At 34.3% G+C, this 17,305-nt stretch overlaps 2 protein-coding genes and 1 non-coding gene across 4 annotated transcripts in view; all 3 read right to left on the bottom strand.

Annotated features, from left to right (window-relative positions):
• Positions 1–395: 395 nt before the first annotated feature.
• On the bottom strand, positions 396–9,822 carry LOC106103794 (putative GPI-anchored protein PB15E9.01c). 2 transcript variants are annotated; one of them, XM_013283676.1, is made up of 8 exons: positions 9,719–9,822; positions 4,733–4,916; positions 4,192–4,318; positions 3,518–3,629; positions 3,315–3,435; positions 1,314–3,193; positions 953–1,072; positions 396–852 (listed from the first exon to the last, which is right to left on the bottom strand). In XM_013283676.1, the coding sequence occupies exons 2-8, from the start codon at positions 4,849–4,851 to the stop codon at positions 560–562; spliced, it is 2,772 nt and encodes a 923-aa protein (XP_013139130.1). In that variant the 5' UTR covers positions 4,852–4,916; positions 9,719–9,822; the 3' UTR covers positions 396–559. The 2 variants fall into 2 exon arrangements, with proteins under 2 accessions (XP_013139130.1, XP_013139131.1); XM_013283677.1 differs by lacking the exons at positions 3,518–3,629; positions 4,192–4,318; positions 4,733–4,916; positions 9,719–9,822 and having other exon boundaries at positions 3,322–3,413.
• Positions 1,125–1,198, bottom strand: Trnai-aau. The gene has a single exon. It is a non-coding gene; the product is annotated as a tRNA-Ile (tRNA).
• Positions 9,823–13,299: 3,477 nt separating the features above from the next.
• Positions 13,300–17,305, bottom strand: part of LOC106103673 (angiotensin-converting enzyme) — a 102,998-nt gene continuing 98,992 nt past the window's right edge. Inside the window, exons 11-12 of the mRNA XM_013283497.1 lie at positions 14,390–14,578; positions 13,300–13,668 (exon numbers count right to left, since the gene is read on the bottom strand). Of these exons, the coding sequence (XP_013138951.1) occupies positions 13,536–13,668; positions 14,390–14,578 (322 nt within the window). The 3' untranslated portion in view covers positions 13,300–13,535. The remainder of the gene's footprint in view (positions 13,669–14,389; positions 14,579–17,305) is intronic.

Below are 17,305 nucleotides of genomic sequence, written 5' to 3'. Positions count from 1 at the left end.
TTTTGCATTTACAGTTTCTCTAGAATCTTAATATAACAATAATAAAAGCTTCTTAATCTTTTTCTTAATAATGATTGAGTAAGTAAGTGTAGTTTGTCATTGAAGTGAACGTTCGTATCTACCCTTCTTGGTTCAGGGCGTGGTAGTGTTTTGTTTTTTAAAAGTAATCACTTGTAATCACAATTCCAGATAAAGATTCCACAATTATATAGTTGTCGTTTCATAGAATTACATTGACCTTTTGGTTTCTAAGAATAATAAGTATTTGTTGACATACGTGTTATTTGCTGTTTTAGATTTAAATAAGGAAAGTAAGAAATATCGTTAAAAGAGATTAAAATTTCTATATTGATTGTTTTTTTTTAAAATAAAATAGTGGTTATTATCTACGAATACTTTATTTATTTCCTATTCTTAATAATATGAGTACAAATTAAAAGTACTATAATGTCTTTGGCATAAATTAGAACCTACGTAATACTAAAAACATTCATAAACACTAATATACAAAGACTGCCATCTGTTGGTTACTTTAGAAAACTTTTTCACATTGCTGCGATCATAACTCCGTTATAGCTTCTCCGTTTAGATTGAGTATTTCTATAGCGTGTTCGGAAGGTGGTCGCCAGCATGGTATTTCAGCATATAAAGGTTCTGAGGTAGATGTATCAATTACATCGAGTTTGGCTTCACATTTTAGTGCATCTATCGTGGAGTCGTTTACGGATCTTGATTTTTGACACCGTAGTTCTTGAGAGTAGCTCATAGATGGCGCTGCAGCAAAACGAGTAGGCATCGTGCCGAAATCGTGATTTCTTCGAGGTAAATGGTCATAATGACATTCCAATATACCTAAAATAAAATAAATAAATTAGTATATTTAGTTCAACAATATTTTTATTTTAGTAAAGTAACATTAGTATTGTAATAGGGGAAAATAAATTTCATTTACCTCTAAAGTTTTCCAACATTATAGGCGAGATGTTTTGCACTACAACCGGCCTCATAAACTGTTTCAAATTTCGATCCAAAGTGGATATTGGTTGGTAATGACATTTGTCAGACGGAGGTTCTGAAACAATAGAAAACAAAAATTAATAAAAACAAATAATCGAAAAAAGTAATGGCCCATGAGGGGATCGAACCCGCGACCTTCGCGTTATTAGCACGACGCTCTAACCAACTGAGCTAATGGGCCGATGTTTGCAGCGTTGAATTTTTCGATTACATACCTTTTAATAATTATTTTTAGACTTAAAATGAGGCAAAAGAGTTTGATGTAAGTCTTAAATGCTAGGCATAATTTAAATTACCTGGTAAAGGCGTATGGAAGATGCTTCTCGTGTATGGCGGCGGTGCGTCGTTATTGTCTATCATAACTTGCATTCTAATATCATTGACTTTCCTCACTTCTTCAAACCTGGGCCTCCTGCAGCGTTCCACCATGACGATGAGGACTGCCACGGTGATAACTGCCATCATCACTCCACCAGCTATACTCACTACTGATATTAAGTCCATTGACGTTCTGTCTCGCTCTTTTTCATTCATCACAGCTGTGATATGCTCGGGCTCTGTTAAAATATGAAAAGTTTCATCGTCTGGTTCCTTCGTTGTTAAATGTTTAGTAAAATTTTTTGTTAAACTCTTTTTGGGATCTTTAATTTTCGTTTCTGTTATATTCATTCTTGTTAGTACCTTTTCAGGCTTTTTAGTCGTCTTTAAATTTGGAATTGGCTTTGTGCCATTTTCAAAAATAATTCTCTTATAAACCATTGAGGTTAGAGTTGTAGTTTCCAGGAATACCGGCTTAATGGGTCTCATGGTGGGTTTCTTAGTTACTTTTTCAACGGTGGTCTTTGGTGTAGTCGTGGTACTGTTAGTCGAAGTTGAAATTGTTGTTAGGAAGGTAGAGGGGTTCAATCTTGAAGTGTTTGTCTCCATGCTTGCCATGCTGTTAGTTGTACTAGGACCAGATATTGTCATGTTGGACAATAAATCTTTATCGTTCAAAGTTTGAAGTGCTGACACATTCTTACGTATTTTCGGCGCGGAATTCGAAAAAGTGCTTATGTTTTTCGGAACGTTACTTGATATTATTATTTTTTTAATGAACGGTGGGAGAGAAGTTTGTGATGTCATTGATGACGTAAACCCATGTTCAGTTTTATTAAGTTTAGTAATAACATTCGTGTTTTTCGTTGTTAGATAGGAAGAAGTGGTGAGAGCGATTTTTTTGAAAGTAGCATACGATACTGATGTCGGTATTATTGAAACAATGATGGTCCTTGGTGTTGTGAATTCTGATGAATTCTCTTTCTTGGTCGCGACTCGATTTCTTGGATATACTGATTCATGATTTGATTTAATTTTAAAGTCAATAACAGTAGATTCACCTTTCTGCGTTGGTTTAATCCAAATTTCTTTTGGTTTGAATTTTATAGTTGATAGAGCTCTCGTTGTTGTTTCAGGTCTCTTTGTAGTTTCTGTTTTTGTAGTCAGTTCGTTTTCCGTTGATGTAAATACATTTGCCCTTGTTGTATACGGTGAACTCTTGTTCTCAACTGTAGATATAGTTGGTTTCTTTGTACTTTCTGTAGTAGTGATTATTGCATTGGTCGAAGTAAGTATCGTTGTATCAATGTATGGGGTTGTAGATAAAATATCCAATGATATTTCGGTTCTGTTGTATATTGATTCTGTATATTTAATATCTCTTATAGTTGATAGAATTCTTGTACTTGTAATAGGGATTGTAGTTTCCGTTGGAATTGTCACATTTTCGTATTTTACAATCGGGGTAGTTGTTAAAGTTACGGTAGTGCTTTCAACACTTTCGTATTGATTTCTTCGAGCTGATAAATTTTCCTTTTCGATATTTGATGCTGTTGTTAAATTAATTTCTGTAGTAGATGGTGCCTCCTTAGATGATGACGTCACTATATTAGAAGTGGTTGATTTAGGAGAAATTGAGGTAGTGCTAAGAGAACTAGAACTATGTTCAGAAGTTAATGGAGTCGTCACAGTACTAGTTTCTAATGTGGTACTAGCAGTTGATGCATTGCTAATAGTAGTTCTACTAAGAGGTGTTCCAGTTGGTAGAGGATTAGTAACAGTTGAAGTTTTTGATGTTGTTAGTAACTCTTCCAACGCAGTTGTCGTTGCTTGTGTAGTTGACATGCGGAATTCGCAGCTGTAAAACGAAGAAAAGTTTTGTTACTAGTTAGAACCAAGCACTTTGTTAAAAAAAGAAATGAATTTGTTCTGTGATTTCTACTACAAAGGCAAAAAGTTTGCATGACGTGGCCACCCACCTCTCACCTTGCCATCCATCCTCGCACTCGCAGTCACCAGTAAGCGGCGAGCACACGCCATGGTCAGCACATTGTGTGCAGTTGTACACGCAGTTTGGGCCCCACTTGTTCTCCGGACAGTCTGAATGTAGTCAGCCAAATTATTCAAACATTTCTTCACATAAGAAAAATCTTTTTGGAAATCAACAGAACATAGACATTACCATCTGAACATCCTTGACCGGTCTTCCCGTAAGGACAAATTGGTACACAGGACACGTCTTTCATTTTGTATCCTGGACAGCATACGGCTACTTCTGCTGTGCGTTCTTCTGTCTGCAAATTGAGATAGATACAATGTACTAACAAATTACTAATTTAAAATTCAATAATTTTAATAATACTATAATCAATTCTATTGTTCATTATTCTGTTAACCACATATTAACGATGATTCTAGTTATTGTAATCGAAAGAGGAAATGACAAGGTTATGATATCAACAGTTTTACCAGCTAGTGTTGGTGTTAATTGGTCATTTATATCAAATGGATATATCAGTTAAAGCACTAAAAGCAATTGGAAAGAAAATTCTTAAAACGTTTCGATGACATTTCAATAGTGTGAATGAAATCAGTACTCATGAGTTTATTCAAAACTATACATTTAAATTATCTTTCTGGTTTTTGTAATTGTGTGTTAGTTTTATTAAGGGGAAAAACCTACTCATCGGCTATCGGGCTTAGGCTCATTGGTTATTACTTTTCAAATCAGGCCTAAACATCCGATCAATGCTCTTTTTTTTCTACCATGAAAATGTCATTAAGTTTCCTTGGGGGTTGTTCCATCTCTGCTTTTTCTGTGCTATTAGTTTTTGTTTGTGTGTGTAATAATGTTACCTCTAGCCGCGTGAGGTCTCTCATCTCCGTACTCCAGCGTGAGCAGCGCGGTGGCATGGAAAAGCACCACTCGTATGTTCGCACAGACATCGGCGCGCGGTACTTCACTCGCTTCGTTATATTGTATCTGGAATTAATAAAAAAACTTATGATATCATATGTTAAGTAAATAAATATCTCACACCTGAAAAACAAGACAATGTCATCATCACCAGCTCACTAATGGTCCCCACTGGAGGCTCGGAGCATACCTTAAGTTATGACTAGGCCATAGTCAACCATGCTGGCCCAGTGCGGATTGGTTGACTTTACAAATATCTTTGATTTTCTTCGGAGATATGTGCAGATTGCAACACGATGTTTTCCTTCCCTTTAAGAACGTTGCGTAAATTATATACTAATGGAAATCGAAAATCATATTGGTACATGGCGGGTGTCGAACCCGTCCTGTAGATTACAAGCAAGTGCTTAAACCGCTGAGCCACCCTCTTACACTATGCATTTGAGCTGAAATGTTTGAAGACTAGAGAAGTATACTAACTTCTGCTTGACCATGCACACGTTGGGTCCGCTGAGGCTGGCCACCTCCGCTAGTACGGCGACGGTAAGCAGTGCGCCCCAAAGCTGCGCCCCGGCGCCGCGCCATCGCACACACCGCATCCTGCTCACTAAGGGTGCCAGTCCATTGTCACTATCTGCACTTGGTTTCTTCTCCCGTATGCTTACTAAATAAAGGAAGTTCTATATTAACTGCAGGAATTAATGAACTTAATTCAAATTGTATTAGTGTTCAGAGTTCAACATGTTTTCTGTGTCGCATAACTTTAGTAATAATCTTTGTACCCTACACCAAATCTTCTTTATAAAATTACTAACCATATCTAACTAATGTAATATTTATTATAAGATCAGTCGCACACCTTTGAGTAAACTATCAGACAACTGCTGTGATATTGTCGATTGTTTCGCAATATTCATCTGTTAAGTTGCACAACTAAAAACTCAAGAATCAAAGTGCGACTAAACAGTCCTGCGATAGTTTAGTCAAAGATGTGCGCGCGCTCTAAAAGTAGAGATGGATGGATAGATGTTAGTGTTGGTAACCTAAACTGCTAAACGGATCTCGATGAAATTTGGCATAGATGTAGAGAATAGCTTGTAAGAACAAATAGGCTATTTACTTATTGACCGACATCCCAAAAGAAGGAGGTACTCAATTCGTCTGTTTTTTTATGTGTGTTATTTTTAATTTCACAAGGACGAAGTCGGGGACGGAAGCTAGTACATAAAAACAAAATATTTTGGATTTGAACCAGCGACCAGTTTATGTGAGGCGTGTTGCCGATCACTGCGTTAGCAAGCCCTTTTACTATCACACACTAGTCTCAATTAATTCCGTTGCCCTGTTCGCCCCCCATCCTGCCCAGTTAGTTGACCCGCGTTACTGCCATCTCGTCACGTAATAATCACCAATAAATGGTTGGTTTACTGGTTGGGGGCAATTATATCTGTCAGGAAGATTATCTTCTATAAGTATACCTTTCGCACGCAAGTGTATTAAAAAGAAACTAAACACTAATTTAATCTGTATTTATTTAACTTTCCATTCAGATCTGAAGTTACTGGAGCCGTTCTTGGGTTATTTGATAACAAATAAACATCCAAACTTTCGTATGAGATAAAATTCTTAGTAACTGTATTATCCTAAAATGTAACTTTTGTTTTGCTTAAATACCGATCTTTTTCATTGACTGTTGAATACTAGCTGTTGCTTGCGACTTCGCCCGCGTGAAATTAGAAGATAATACAAAATATAGCCTTTGGTGCTTAAAAATAACGTAGCTTTTTAATGGTGAAAGAATTTTTAAAATAGGCCCAGTAGTCATTGCGTGGATCAAATACTAAAATACAAATCTTTCCTCTTTATAATATTAAGTATATATTAATATAACAATGTTTTTACAAAATACAAGAGTTACTTGTTTAATTGTTAATATTTCGACTCATGTAATAATAGATTAATTAAACAGACATTGTGTCGCCATCATTTTTAGCAAACTGTTAACGTGAAATAAACTGTACTCCCTAAAAATAAAATTTATAATTGCTTAAACTACTGTTCTAACATAATCGGAAAATCTGCCAGACGAAATTATGCCTTACGCACATGCAAATACGGTTTCATATAATGTTATAAAGGTCGGTGCACACTTGTTCATGAATGTAGTGGTGCGTGCACACGTGCTGGTAGCAATTGCCCGCAGGATGTGAGAAGATGCCAGCTTTATCAATCGAGGCGACGACCTCTTTTTGGATTGTCAATGGAGTTAGAAATTTCTTAGGGTCTGTGCACATGATCCTTGTTACTTTGAAATTTCATTTTACATTGCAAATAGGTGACATGCAATTTTAATTTACATGTTAAGTATGATAGCCTTTTTAAATTATAGGTTTTTAAATTATAGTTATTTACTCCAGCTATTGTTTATTAGTATACGACAGAAAAGCCTCCTATCTCTTTCTTACAGAAGATTTATTTCTTTTCTTAGAGTAATTTTGCTCTATAAAGTACAAAGCTATACTCTTGATTTCACATTCATTGCCCGAATCATTTTGTTTGTTATTGTTTCCAAAGAAAACATCGATGTTAAAACAATATTGTTGTTATATTAAATAGATAATTGGAAATTCATGCATTGTTTATTTTTATTGTATGCGACTATACATTGTGCGGGAATTAAGAGCCAACGCGAGTTTCATTGTCGAAATATCAATAAGATATCCTACAAGAGCCTGTATCTATTTTTAAAGTATTCTGGCGGTTTAACAGTGGTAGAGCCCGCTTTAACATCTCCGCACGAATGGGCCGGCTCGACCGGTGTAATACCACGACCACACAAAAAACAGGGGTGAAGTGGAAGCAATTTCGAATTTCGTCTGATGAGTGTGATTCCCTTTCCACCCTTTTCTTAAGAGGGGAAGGAAAAGTGGATTTGACGGTGGAGACGCATGGGAAGGGGAAATGTCCTCTTTATGTGCATCTCCTCCTCCGTCGATTAATGGCAGGCAACGCATTTGCAATTGCGGATGTCTATGGACAGCGGTCGCTCTCCATGTCGTTGGATTCAGGTGGCCGCTTGCTCGTTTGCCTTATATTATAAAAAAAAGTACTTAACAGTGGTAGAGTTCGCTTTAACATCTGCACGAATTGGTCGGCTCACCCAGTGCAATGCCACGACTACATACAAGCGTGACGTGGAAGTAATCCTGTATACAGTATGATGAGTGTGCGTGCCGGAGATCTTTCTTGTTCTTTTCGGACAAAGAACGGATTCGAAGTGGAAGTAGTTATGGTGGAGAATAGAACGAATAGGTTGAGGAAAATACTCTTACTGTGCGTACCCAACTTTTTTGATCAAATGTAAGGCACTTGCCACTTTTAACTATACAAAAAAATCTTCTTGGACACTGACCTCGGTCGGGCGTTGCCTAGCTTTGCTAACCGCTTTTTATACAACAGGATATCAGTGTTGCTAGTTATATTTACGACATATTTTATGAGCAATTTGTGCGCCGATGGACGGAAGAGCGCTGTTCGGGCCCCTCTATTAGACCTAGTTGCAATGTCTGTCGGCTGACAAAACATAGCCCGTATGTTTGTGCGTTTGATTGATTGTAACGACGTGTAATGGACACCTGGGCTTTGAACTCGGATGCTTAAGTGGCCGGGTAATGCGGTTCTATTTACCAATTGTGTTGTTTTACCCAACTATTACGATTGCGTGCAATAATTCGTACGTTGTCAAGTCGGATAGAAGTTCTTGTTCCCGTCGTGCAAATACAAAAGCCAATGTACTAATTGCGAAACATCCTGTGAAAATTTTAATAACTAAAGATGTTTTTGGGCAAAGTAAAATTACTATCTTATTGAAATAGGTGAAACTTCATCTTACTAATATATTACAAGCGGGAAAGTATGTGTGTATTATTGGATCCAAATTTAGTAAGAAAAATAGAGCATTGTTTGGAAGAACATATAGGTTATTTAATTTTAATTCCCAGCGGACTGAGTTACTGGCGACAGCTACTTTATAGTACAAACGAGAGCAAAAAATCTCTATGAAAATGGGATACATTCATTAATATTCCAGGGAATTTCTTTTAAAGCATCGTGTGAATGTAATTTTAATTCCCATAACGCAATATCTGTCGCCTGTGGGGCAGCGCGGCATGCTCGATGACAAATAGCTTTAACGACTCCGCCATGTGCCTCATTGATGTTAATAATGTTTAATTTAATGTTAGCGTTGACACGAACGACCAATGAATGCTTATAAAGGAACGGAGAAAGTGTAGCTGTTTCTGGATAATATAGCTATTATACGAGGGACAATTGAGTGGGACGTCGGGTATTTGAGTTGTTTTAAAAAGGCGGCATAATATCTGTTGCAGATGCGTAGCTAAAGTAGACAGAGAGATTAAAGTAACAATTAAATTAAATTCAGAATTTCAGAAATTCTCCCACTTGATGCTTGTCTTCTGTAGTCGTGATATTAAATCGGTCATTCGTTTAGTTGCTGTTTTCACCAATTTTGTTAAAATGCGTGATAGTGGTTTAAAAATTAATTATTTTATGATATGTGGATTAAATTACTCAATGTTTTGTAAAACATGCCTTTGTTTATAAAATTAAAACTGTTACAAATCAAAACACGTTGAGGTGTCTCATGACTTAAGATGAAGTGGTTTAACTTTTTCATAAGAATATTTTTATAAAACTTATCTAGTTAAACTGATATTATAAAGAGTAAAGGTATGTATTTGAATTACTCAAAAACTACAGGGCTGATTTAAAAAATTCTTTCATTTTCAAAGTTATCTGTAACATAGGCTATATTATTTTTTAATTTCACGTAGTTGAAGTCGCGAGCGACAATTAGTATATTTTATAAATTTGAGATGTAAGAAATTGTTGTTTGTATATTGAATATAATACAAAAAAAAACGTACAAAATATAGTACCGTTTTTAGAAATTCTGTTTATAAAAACTTACTTAATAATAATTTTGGAGGAATTTAAAGTAACAAAGTTCAGTATTTGTTGCTCTATAAAGTAACAACGTTTCCGGTTAATGATATTAAAGGTTCTAGCGAGCACTCAGCTATGCTCACGATAAAGGGAAGTCTAACGTCGTTGACTGTTAACTTATGCTTCAGGTATATTCGTTTTTGAAAAGGCCGCTGTTTTGTTCAGAGATTATTATAATTTTTTTTCTTTTCAGTTATTCTAGCCAGTCAATTTAAAATGTGTCTTATAAGATTTTTTTAAACTTTTTATCATTTAATGTTTAGTGAGGGGTACAGTCTGTAAAATACTGGTGCAGTGCAAGTTCATAATAATTAGTGAAGTCCCCTTAACGACATTTAAAAAAAAAACTATTTACTTTTATTTATTCTTCATAAGTATTTTAAAAAATATTTATTACCTATAAAAAACTGGTTTCCTAATTAATAAAAAAATCAATACCTGTTTAGTTAAACACACAAACACTAAAACACGTTTCACACACTACAAAAGTACCAGGTAACAGAAATGTTCAGGAGCGCGCGTCTCGCGACGCGGTTGCCACACAACTGGACTGGGATGGCTCTGGGATGCTGCGACTGGGAACAAGGGACGCTGTAACTGCTTTCTTAGAAATAGGGATAGGTGCCACCCTTCGTATTGTTTTTGTCGACATGTTTTTGTGAACGCACAGTTACTAGTCCCTAAGTATAAACATTTCTCATTGAAACAGACTTTTAATATAGTAAAGATCGCTTTGAAATAAAGAAGAGAATCGCTTCGAAAGATGTTTTAAGAATTGAGAGGTTTTTTATCTATACTATTATAATAAAGCGTAAACACACACTTCTTTGTTGCCTAAGATGTCAGCAATCACAGCATATTTTTGAATTATTCTTTTTTTAATAATAATCCCTACACTTACGTCACGCTTTAGGCTGTTTATTTAAACTTAGTCGGTAAATATTTTGCATAAAAACCCTAATATAGGAAAGAGGCCATAAGTTGCTGCCAACATCAAGGAAGCAAGATTGCCATAGTAAGGTAATTGGTATTTTGACATTTGCAATTGATAATTTGACACATGTAAACAATAAAATAAAATTTTCATAATTTTATGCGGATGAAGTCGCATGGGAACAGCTAGTTTAAAAATAGTTTATGTAAATATAATTCGTCTGGTGTAACCGCGCATGACAAATACAACTTAGAAATTTATTTGAGATATTATTAAAAAAATATACTAAAAAAGTTAGATAATTACTTCGTATCTATTGAAGAAATAAAATTAATAACCTGAAATAAAACGTCCACTTACCTTCTCGATACTTTTTCTCTGTTTACTCTAATCTTGATTGCTTGCTCTCATTTTTTAATTCAGCCAGTTCGAATGTATTGTATCAACATTGTAATTAGCACAAAACTAGTTTTTAATAATCTTGGTATCACATTTAACAATTGGCTATTGTCATTTGTTATAAAATAAACTGAGTTAAGGTTGACGCTCATTTGTATTTTGCTAGCAAATGTGCAAGTGTGTGATGTCCTTTATTATTCTTACAGGATACAAGACATATTTTTTTAAAATTAGAATGTGCTTAACTTTTCATTCATCAATTCATCTGTCGTGTACTATTTTTTGGCCGATAGTGTTTTTTAAGGCTTAATAATTATATGATAATTAAACCGTAATAAGCATTTACTATAATTAAAATTAAATGCTGGTCATTTTTGCGAGTGGCTTTGGAAGGAATAAAAAAAAACTAAGCATAAAAAACATAGGGAAGCATAAAGGAAATAGTATGTTTGTCTACGATTAAATGCAGTTTTATCATGCATCAGCAGACTGGTTAACCTCGTTGTTGAAATTGCGTAGTTAATAGTAAAGTGGGACGAAATTGCAACATAAAATTTAAATTGTTTGGCAGGACAAACTTGGATATTGTCTATACTAAATTAAGGGGAAATAAATATTGCATTGAATAGGCTAAAAGATATTGAACAAATTTTATTTTTTTTTTGTTGTTTTTACAAAGCTACTTCGTCGTTGAGTAAAATAGGGTAAATAAAAACGGGACAACAACCGGACGGATGTCGATATGACAGAAAAGATGTACGTTATATTTTCCATCCTAGATCACTAGTACTACTCACTACTATTTTCGATCACTAGTTTCGCATGTTTTTTCTGATAAAAGACTGTCTGGTAGCTAATTTAATTCAGCCAAGAATTGGAATTAGCCATTTTCTTACATAAGGGAATAAAGTTGTCCAAAGGAGCCACTTAAGTTGTAGATATTTATTTTTTTTGCATTACATCCTTTTAATTGATCCATTTTAGATTTTTGTAAAATATCATTTAAAAATAACACAAACAACTTTGTTGTCTCAATTTCAAGTTAAATTGATAGCACTTAAGTTATACTAGGAAACCAGAATTAAGTTACTTCGGACACTAAGAAAATGTACTAGGGTGTCATCTTAAACGAGAGGTTTGAACAAAACAACTTTATTAAAAACTTGTTCAAGCTATTTCAAGTCTTAAAACATTCGCTGTTGAGTATAATTTAGGTTGTAAAATTGGGTAGTAATGTAGGGACTGTAATTCAATAAAAGCAGACGACACAGTCGGGGAGATGAAGCCAATATTATAGCTACAGCTTGTGGTAACAGGATATTATGTTATATAATGCATCCATTCCTTAAGCAATTTCGACCATTGCGGCCTAAAACGATCCTGAATAAAATAAAAATATATTCGACTCTACTGGTATGAAAAATATTACAAATTAAGTTGGTAAAAATAAGTATAGTTTCAGTTTTAATCTAAGAAAAATTGTCTTTAAATCGAATCCCTTTAATAAAATTTAGCAAATAATATTTCCTATGATATTGCTCTATGTAAAATAAGAGGGTAAATTGGCAGCAAAGATTAGTTAATCATTCTGGCTCTTACGGTAAATCAATGAAGTAAGTAAAATAGTTTATGTAGGAATTATTAAATAAGATTATATTTAGGAAAATAAAGGCTTCTTAAAGGCTCTATAAATCTTATTTACTTCTTTACTTAAGTTTTATTAAAATAGAACTTAGACAAGTTAAGGAGTCCTTTTTTTCTAAAATAGCTAGCAGATGAACTGTTTAAAACATGAGAGGGAAAACAGTTGTTTATTACTTTAGTGGCGTCGTAAAGTCGGGAGTTGTCGGCGCCTTTGATGTTTACTGGCTAGTGTAACTGTGACATTCTCAGTAAGGGAGAGTCCCTCTGAAAACGTTATTTCTAAATAATTTGACCGAGAAATACGTTGCCTGTATTTGTAAAGTGTATTATTTATATTTTTATTAAGTAACCTTTTAGTTACAGCCAGTTAAAACCATTAGCGAGTTTTTGGAATGAATTCTTTAAATTATTTTAAATACAATGTCATATGATGTTTTCAAAGTTCATTACTAGATGGCGGTTTTTATTGTAATTGTTTTTGCAGATATTTTTGTTGGTCGATAAAGATTCTGTGAATATTATTTATATAACTTAACTATTCCTTCACAGCCTTACAAAAAATCACGATAAAAAGTTAAACTTAGGAATAAACTGAGTATATATTAGTACAAATTTTGCTTATACTCAGTTTATTCCTAAGTTTAAATTTTTACCGCGTTTATTTGTAAAGCTGTATTAGTTTAAATATGAATACTCTCATAGAACTTAATAACCCTATTTGTGTTATGCCCGCATGCGTTGTTAATTCTAAATTCCACCATAGATATGAATCTTTACCTAAATTATTTAACTATAGCAAGTAAGGGTGAATTAAAAACTTTTATATATAACGTTATGTAATTTGTAGGTAACGACTAAACTGTGGTTATTTTATATTATTGAAGAAAGTAAGAAAAATAACATAAACCTTTACTTTCAAAATTTATTTATTATATTACGTATGCAAACACATAATATGATACATCAATATATTTACACAATATACATATAATTATTAAATTACAGATATACGTATAAATTAATAAACAAGATAAATGACACAAAATAATAATTAAAATCTTTAAGACAATTTTAACAGCATTTTATTAAAACCAACCTCTAAAACAAAGTTACGAAACGTAACATAAATCACAGTAAATTATAAGAAAACAAACATAAAAGACAGCATTAAAAAACATAAGTGATAACACATAACATTTTTATCCGAATATATATTGGTGGTATCCTAAAATATTTTAACTTGTAATGTAATTACAGTCTAAGTTACAAGTGACGTGATTATCGTGTGCGAACACCGTATACTGTAGCGAGGAATGACGTCACAAGTAAGGTGACGAAGCTTGTGACGTCATAATTTCTGACAGCCGCGTTGTAGAACCCTCCATAGACTTGAAGGCCTGCGGTCTCGATACTGGAAATTGTATAGAAAATTTAGTAAAAAAAATACAAGTTTAGTATATTTCTAGCAAAAATCATTCAGTTGTTCAGTTATAAATTACGCAGTAATTTCATAAGTTGATAAATAACTATTAGTTGAAAAATGTAAAGTTCAACGATTCATTATAGTTGTACGAAGTCTGTGATTGAGTGTGCTTGTGGAAGCTCAGCGGATGTGTAGGTCAATTCTGTGCGACGACCTCTAGCGGCGCATAGGGACAATCTGACCTTCTGAATATTCATTGATGATCTTTATATTATACTTTGTTATTGTTAAATAACTATGTAAAATAAATAAAATCATACTTAATATTATAAATGCGAAAAATTAGTTGGATGAATGAATGGATGTGTGTTTGTAGTCTTAACGGCTGACCGGATTTTGATGAAATATGGCTTAAATGTAGAGGATAGTCTGGAAGAATACGAAATAAATAAAATTATTTTAAATTCCAATAACATTTAGATAATAACTAGCTTTCACCCGCGACTCCGTCCCTGGGGAATTAAAAAAAGTAGCATATGTGTTCTTCCAGATTATCCTCTACATCTGTACCAAATTTCATTGAGATCCGTTCAGCCGTTTAGGTTAGAAACTCTAACAAACACCCATCTAAACTTTCGCATTTATAATATTAGTATGAAGTATGATTTATTTAAATAAGGTAGCGATAAGTATTTAAAAAGTACTATACCTAAATTTACAATAATCTCCATCGTAACTCCAACCGAGATATTCTCCAGTGCGCAGATTCTCGCTGTGCAGCCATTCTTCGAGCGGACGGAAGTAGTCTCGTAGAGCCTCCCCGCTTAATCTCCCCTCACCGATACTGTCCTGCAGTACCTGCATCCAGGGGGCTGAAGAACCTCGCTCCATCAGACGCCTGGAAGAAATGTAATGTAATTAATTTTGGAACTCAATTTTAACAAATATTTACTTTCCTATCGCCAGGCTATTTAAGACATTTGAATGTATCCGATTAGTCAAAAAACGTCCATTACTGACATCTATAAAAGCAACAAAGATACCTTATAATAATCAGTTTAAAAAGTAGTCAGTTTAGACACATCCAGTTTTTTTATTAAATTAAAAATGCAAAAATGTTTACGACCTCAGTAATTTAAAGATTTTAATCGCAACATAAATAAAGTGTAGAATTTTGAACAATAATGCACATGGCATTCGAATAAACGGAACGTTATAATGATTTTTGATTACAATTTGATATTAAAAATGCATGTTTCGTAACAAAACCGGACTCCTCGTGACCGTGATTATGTGAATTTGACAATGACATAGTTATTATAATTTTGATTAACAAACTAAACTCGGGTGTTATGGTGTCCATATTGGTTAAGGTCAAGTTAAGGTCAAGAAAAGAAATTAAATCTTATACTTTCTCTGCTTTAATTAATACTAATATTGATGCTTATAACATCAAATGCCTAATTTAAGTCCCTTTTCTTTACCACCCTTTTCTTATAAGAAGTTGGGAAGAGGAAATGGATTTGACGGTGGTGGAGATGCATACGAAGGGGAAATATCCTCTTTATGTGCGTCTCCTCCTCCGTCGTATTAGGGTAGGCAACGCATCTGCAATTGCGGATGTTTATGGGCAGCGGTCGCTTCGCCATTTTGGCGGTTTCAGGTGGTTGCTTGCTCGTTTGCAGCCAATGTTATAATAAAAAATCAAATTAAAAAAGACAAGACAGGTAATCTTATCATAGTATCGTGATTAAATCTATACTATAATATTATAAAGAGGAAAGATTTGTATTTTTGTATGTATGAAATAGCTCAAAAACTACTGGGCCGATTTTAAAAATTAACATAGGCTATATTTTTTAATTTCACGCGGGCGAAGTCGCGAGCAACAGCTAGTTAAATATAAACTCAACTTAACAATTAAAATTTCTGAAGCTTTTAGAATATACTTTATGCTTTTGTCAGGGTGACATTACTTTGATCTTATAAAAGCTCAATATATCATTCCGATATCGTGTATTCACCATTGTGATCGTAATCGCAATATAAAATGGGCAAATCACGGCAAATTACTATAGAGTAGTTAGTCAAGTGATATATCCGGCAACTGGAGCTAGATACAGGCCACGGGAAAGTGGTCGAACAAGCCACGGTGATCAAGGAAGACCGCTGGCTAACATCGAATGGTTTACATAACAGATACAACAAGGTACAATCAAGGAATCTGTCAGTGTAAAAACTTAAACGGTACGACCGCATTATATATGGTACAAGAACTTATAGGACGCAGCTTTTAAATGTGTCTGTACGATAAAAAAGTTGGTCGTACGCGGCTAATTGCTTTTTAGTATTATTCCGTTTGTCCAACTAATTGTTGTTTTTTGTAAGAAGAGACGGATTTACTTATCGCAAGGATTAAGGCGATGGTTCGTAAAGTGTAAACTGCAGGTTTCCGTGACTGTACGTATTGTTTTACGGTAGTCGGGACATTGTGTAAGCCTGCTCTAATTAACGCAACTGGACCGGCTTTAGTCAAATATACCTTTCTACTAAGATAAGTTTGATCGCTTAGCTATTTAGAATATGTTTTATCCGTGATCAAAAGTTACGTTCTATGCTCGATAATTCATTTGCTTAATGTATTTAATTTCGAGTTTATCAGTTTCATTACCTTATCATAATAATATTTTAAATGTGAAAGTTTAGATGGATGGATGGATGTTTGTTAGAGTTTGAAGCCTAAACGGCTGAACGGATTTCGATGAAATTTGGTATAGGGGTAGAGGACAGTCTGGAAGATAACATAGGCTACTCACTTTTGTTTTTTAATATCACGCGGACGGCGTCGCAGGCGAAAGTTAACATGAATAAAGATTAGATTTAATGTGTTATTTTTTCTTTCCTAAGATTTTACTCTCATAGAAGTAAGTTCTTTTTTTAATTTCAAAAGACATGGTAAGCACCGAAGCGAATAGCGGAAACAGGAAGATGTCAGGACGGTTTATGGGTGACCTAAAAAAACACATCCGTGCATTCAAAGCCTTCTTTGAAAACAGGAAGATATGGGGTTTCATTTCCTTTTTGGGTCCATTCATTCCCCGTAAGGCTTCTTTTATAGCACGTTTTTATCATATTTGTGGCATAGTATCCATTCCCAGATACATCTAGAAAAAACATTTAAAAAGTGGTTTTTTCATAAACAATGAGTACTACATCTGAATTTTATAATGATTCTATGTAAGAGCGTGAACACACCTGATACTAAAATATCGCACAACTGTAGTCTCACTTTGATTCCTATGAGCTTATATAGAGGTGCCCATACTGCTTTAATTGTGCAACTAAACAGTTCAATTGGCTGCGAAACAATCGACAATCGCACAGCGGTTCTGCGTTAGTTTTGTCAATAGCTCGCTCTTAATACCACACGTGTACACACGCTTTTATCTATGTTAATACGAGAATTAATTACCTATTCACTTGTTCACATTGTGTTGTCCGAAATCTATCATCCAAAACGTTTTTATCGATTAGGAATTATTAGACCATTTCACTGACATTACAGTTCACGGAATTCCAATAATTCATTCGGCATATTAATTACATCAGTCGGCATACGACCGGT

Source organism: Papilio polytes, unplaced genomic scaffold (genome assembly GCF_000836215.1).
Source record: "Papilio polytes unplaced genomic scaffold, Ppol_1.0 DF823731.1, whole genome shotgun sequence".
Classification (NCBI taxonomy): Eukaryota; Metazoa; Arthropoda; class Insecta; order Lepidoptera; family Papilionidae; genus Papilio; species Papilio polytes.
Note: the sequence above shows the minus strand (reverse complement) of the source record. Positions and strands in the feature narration are given on the sequence as shown.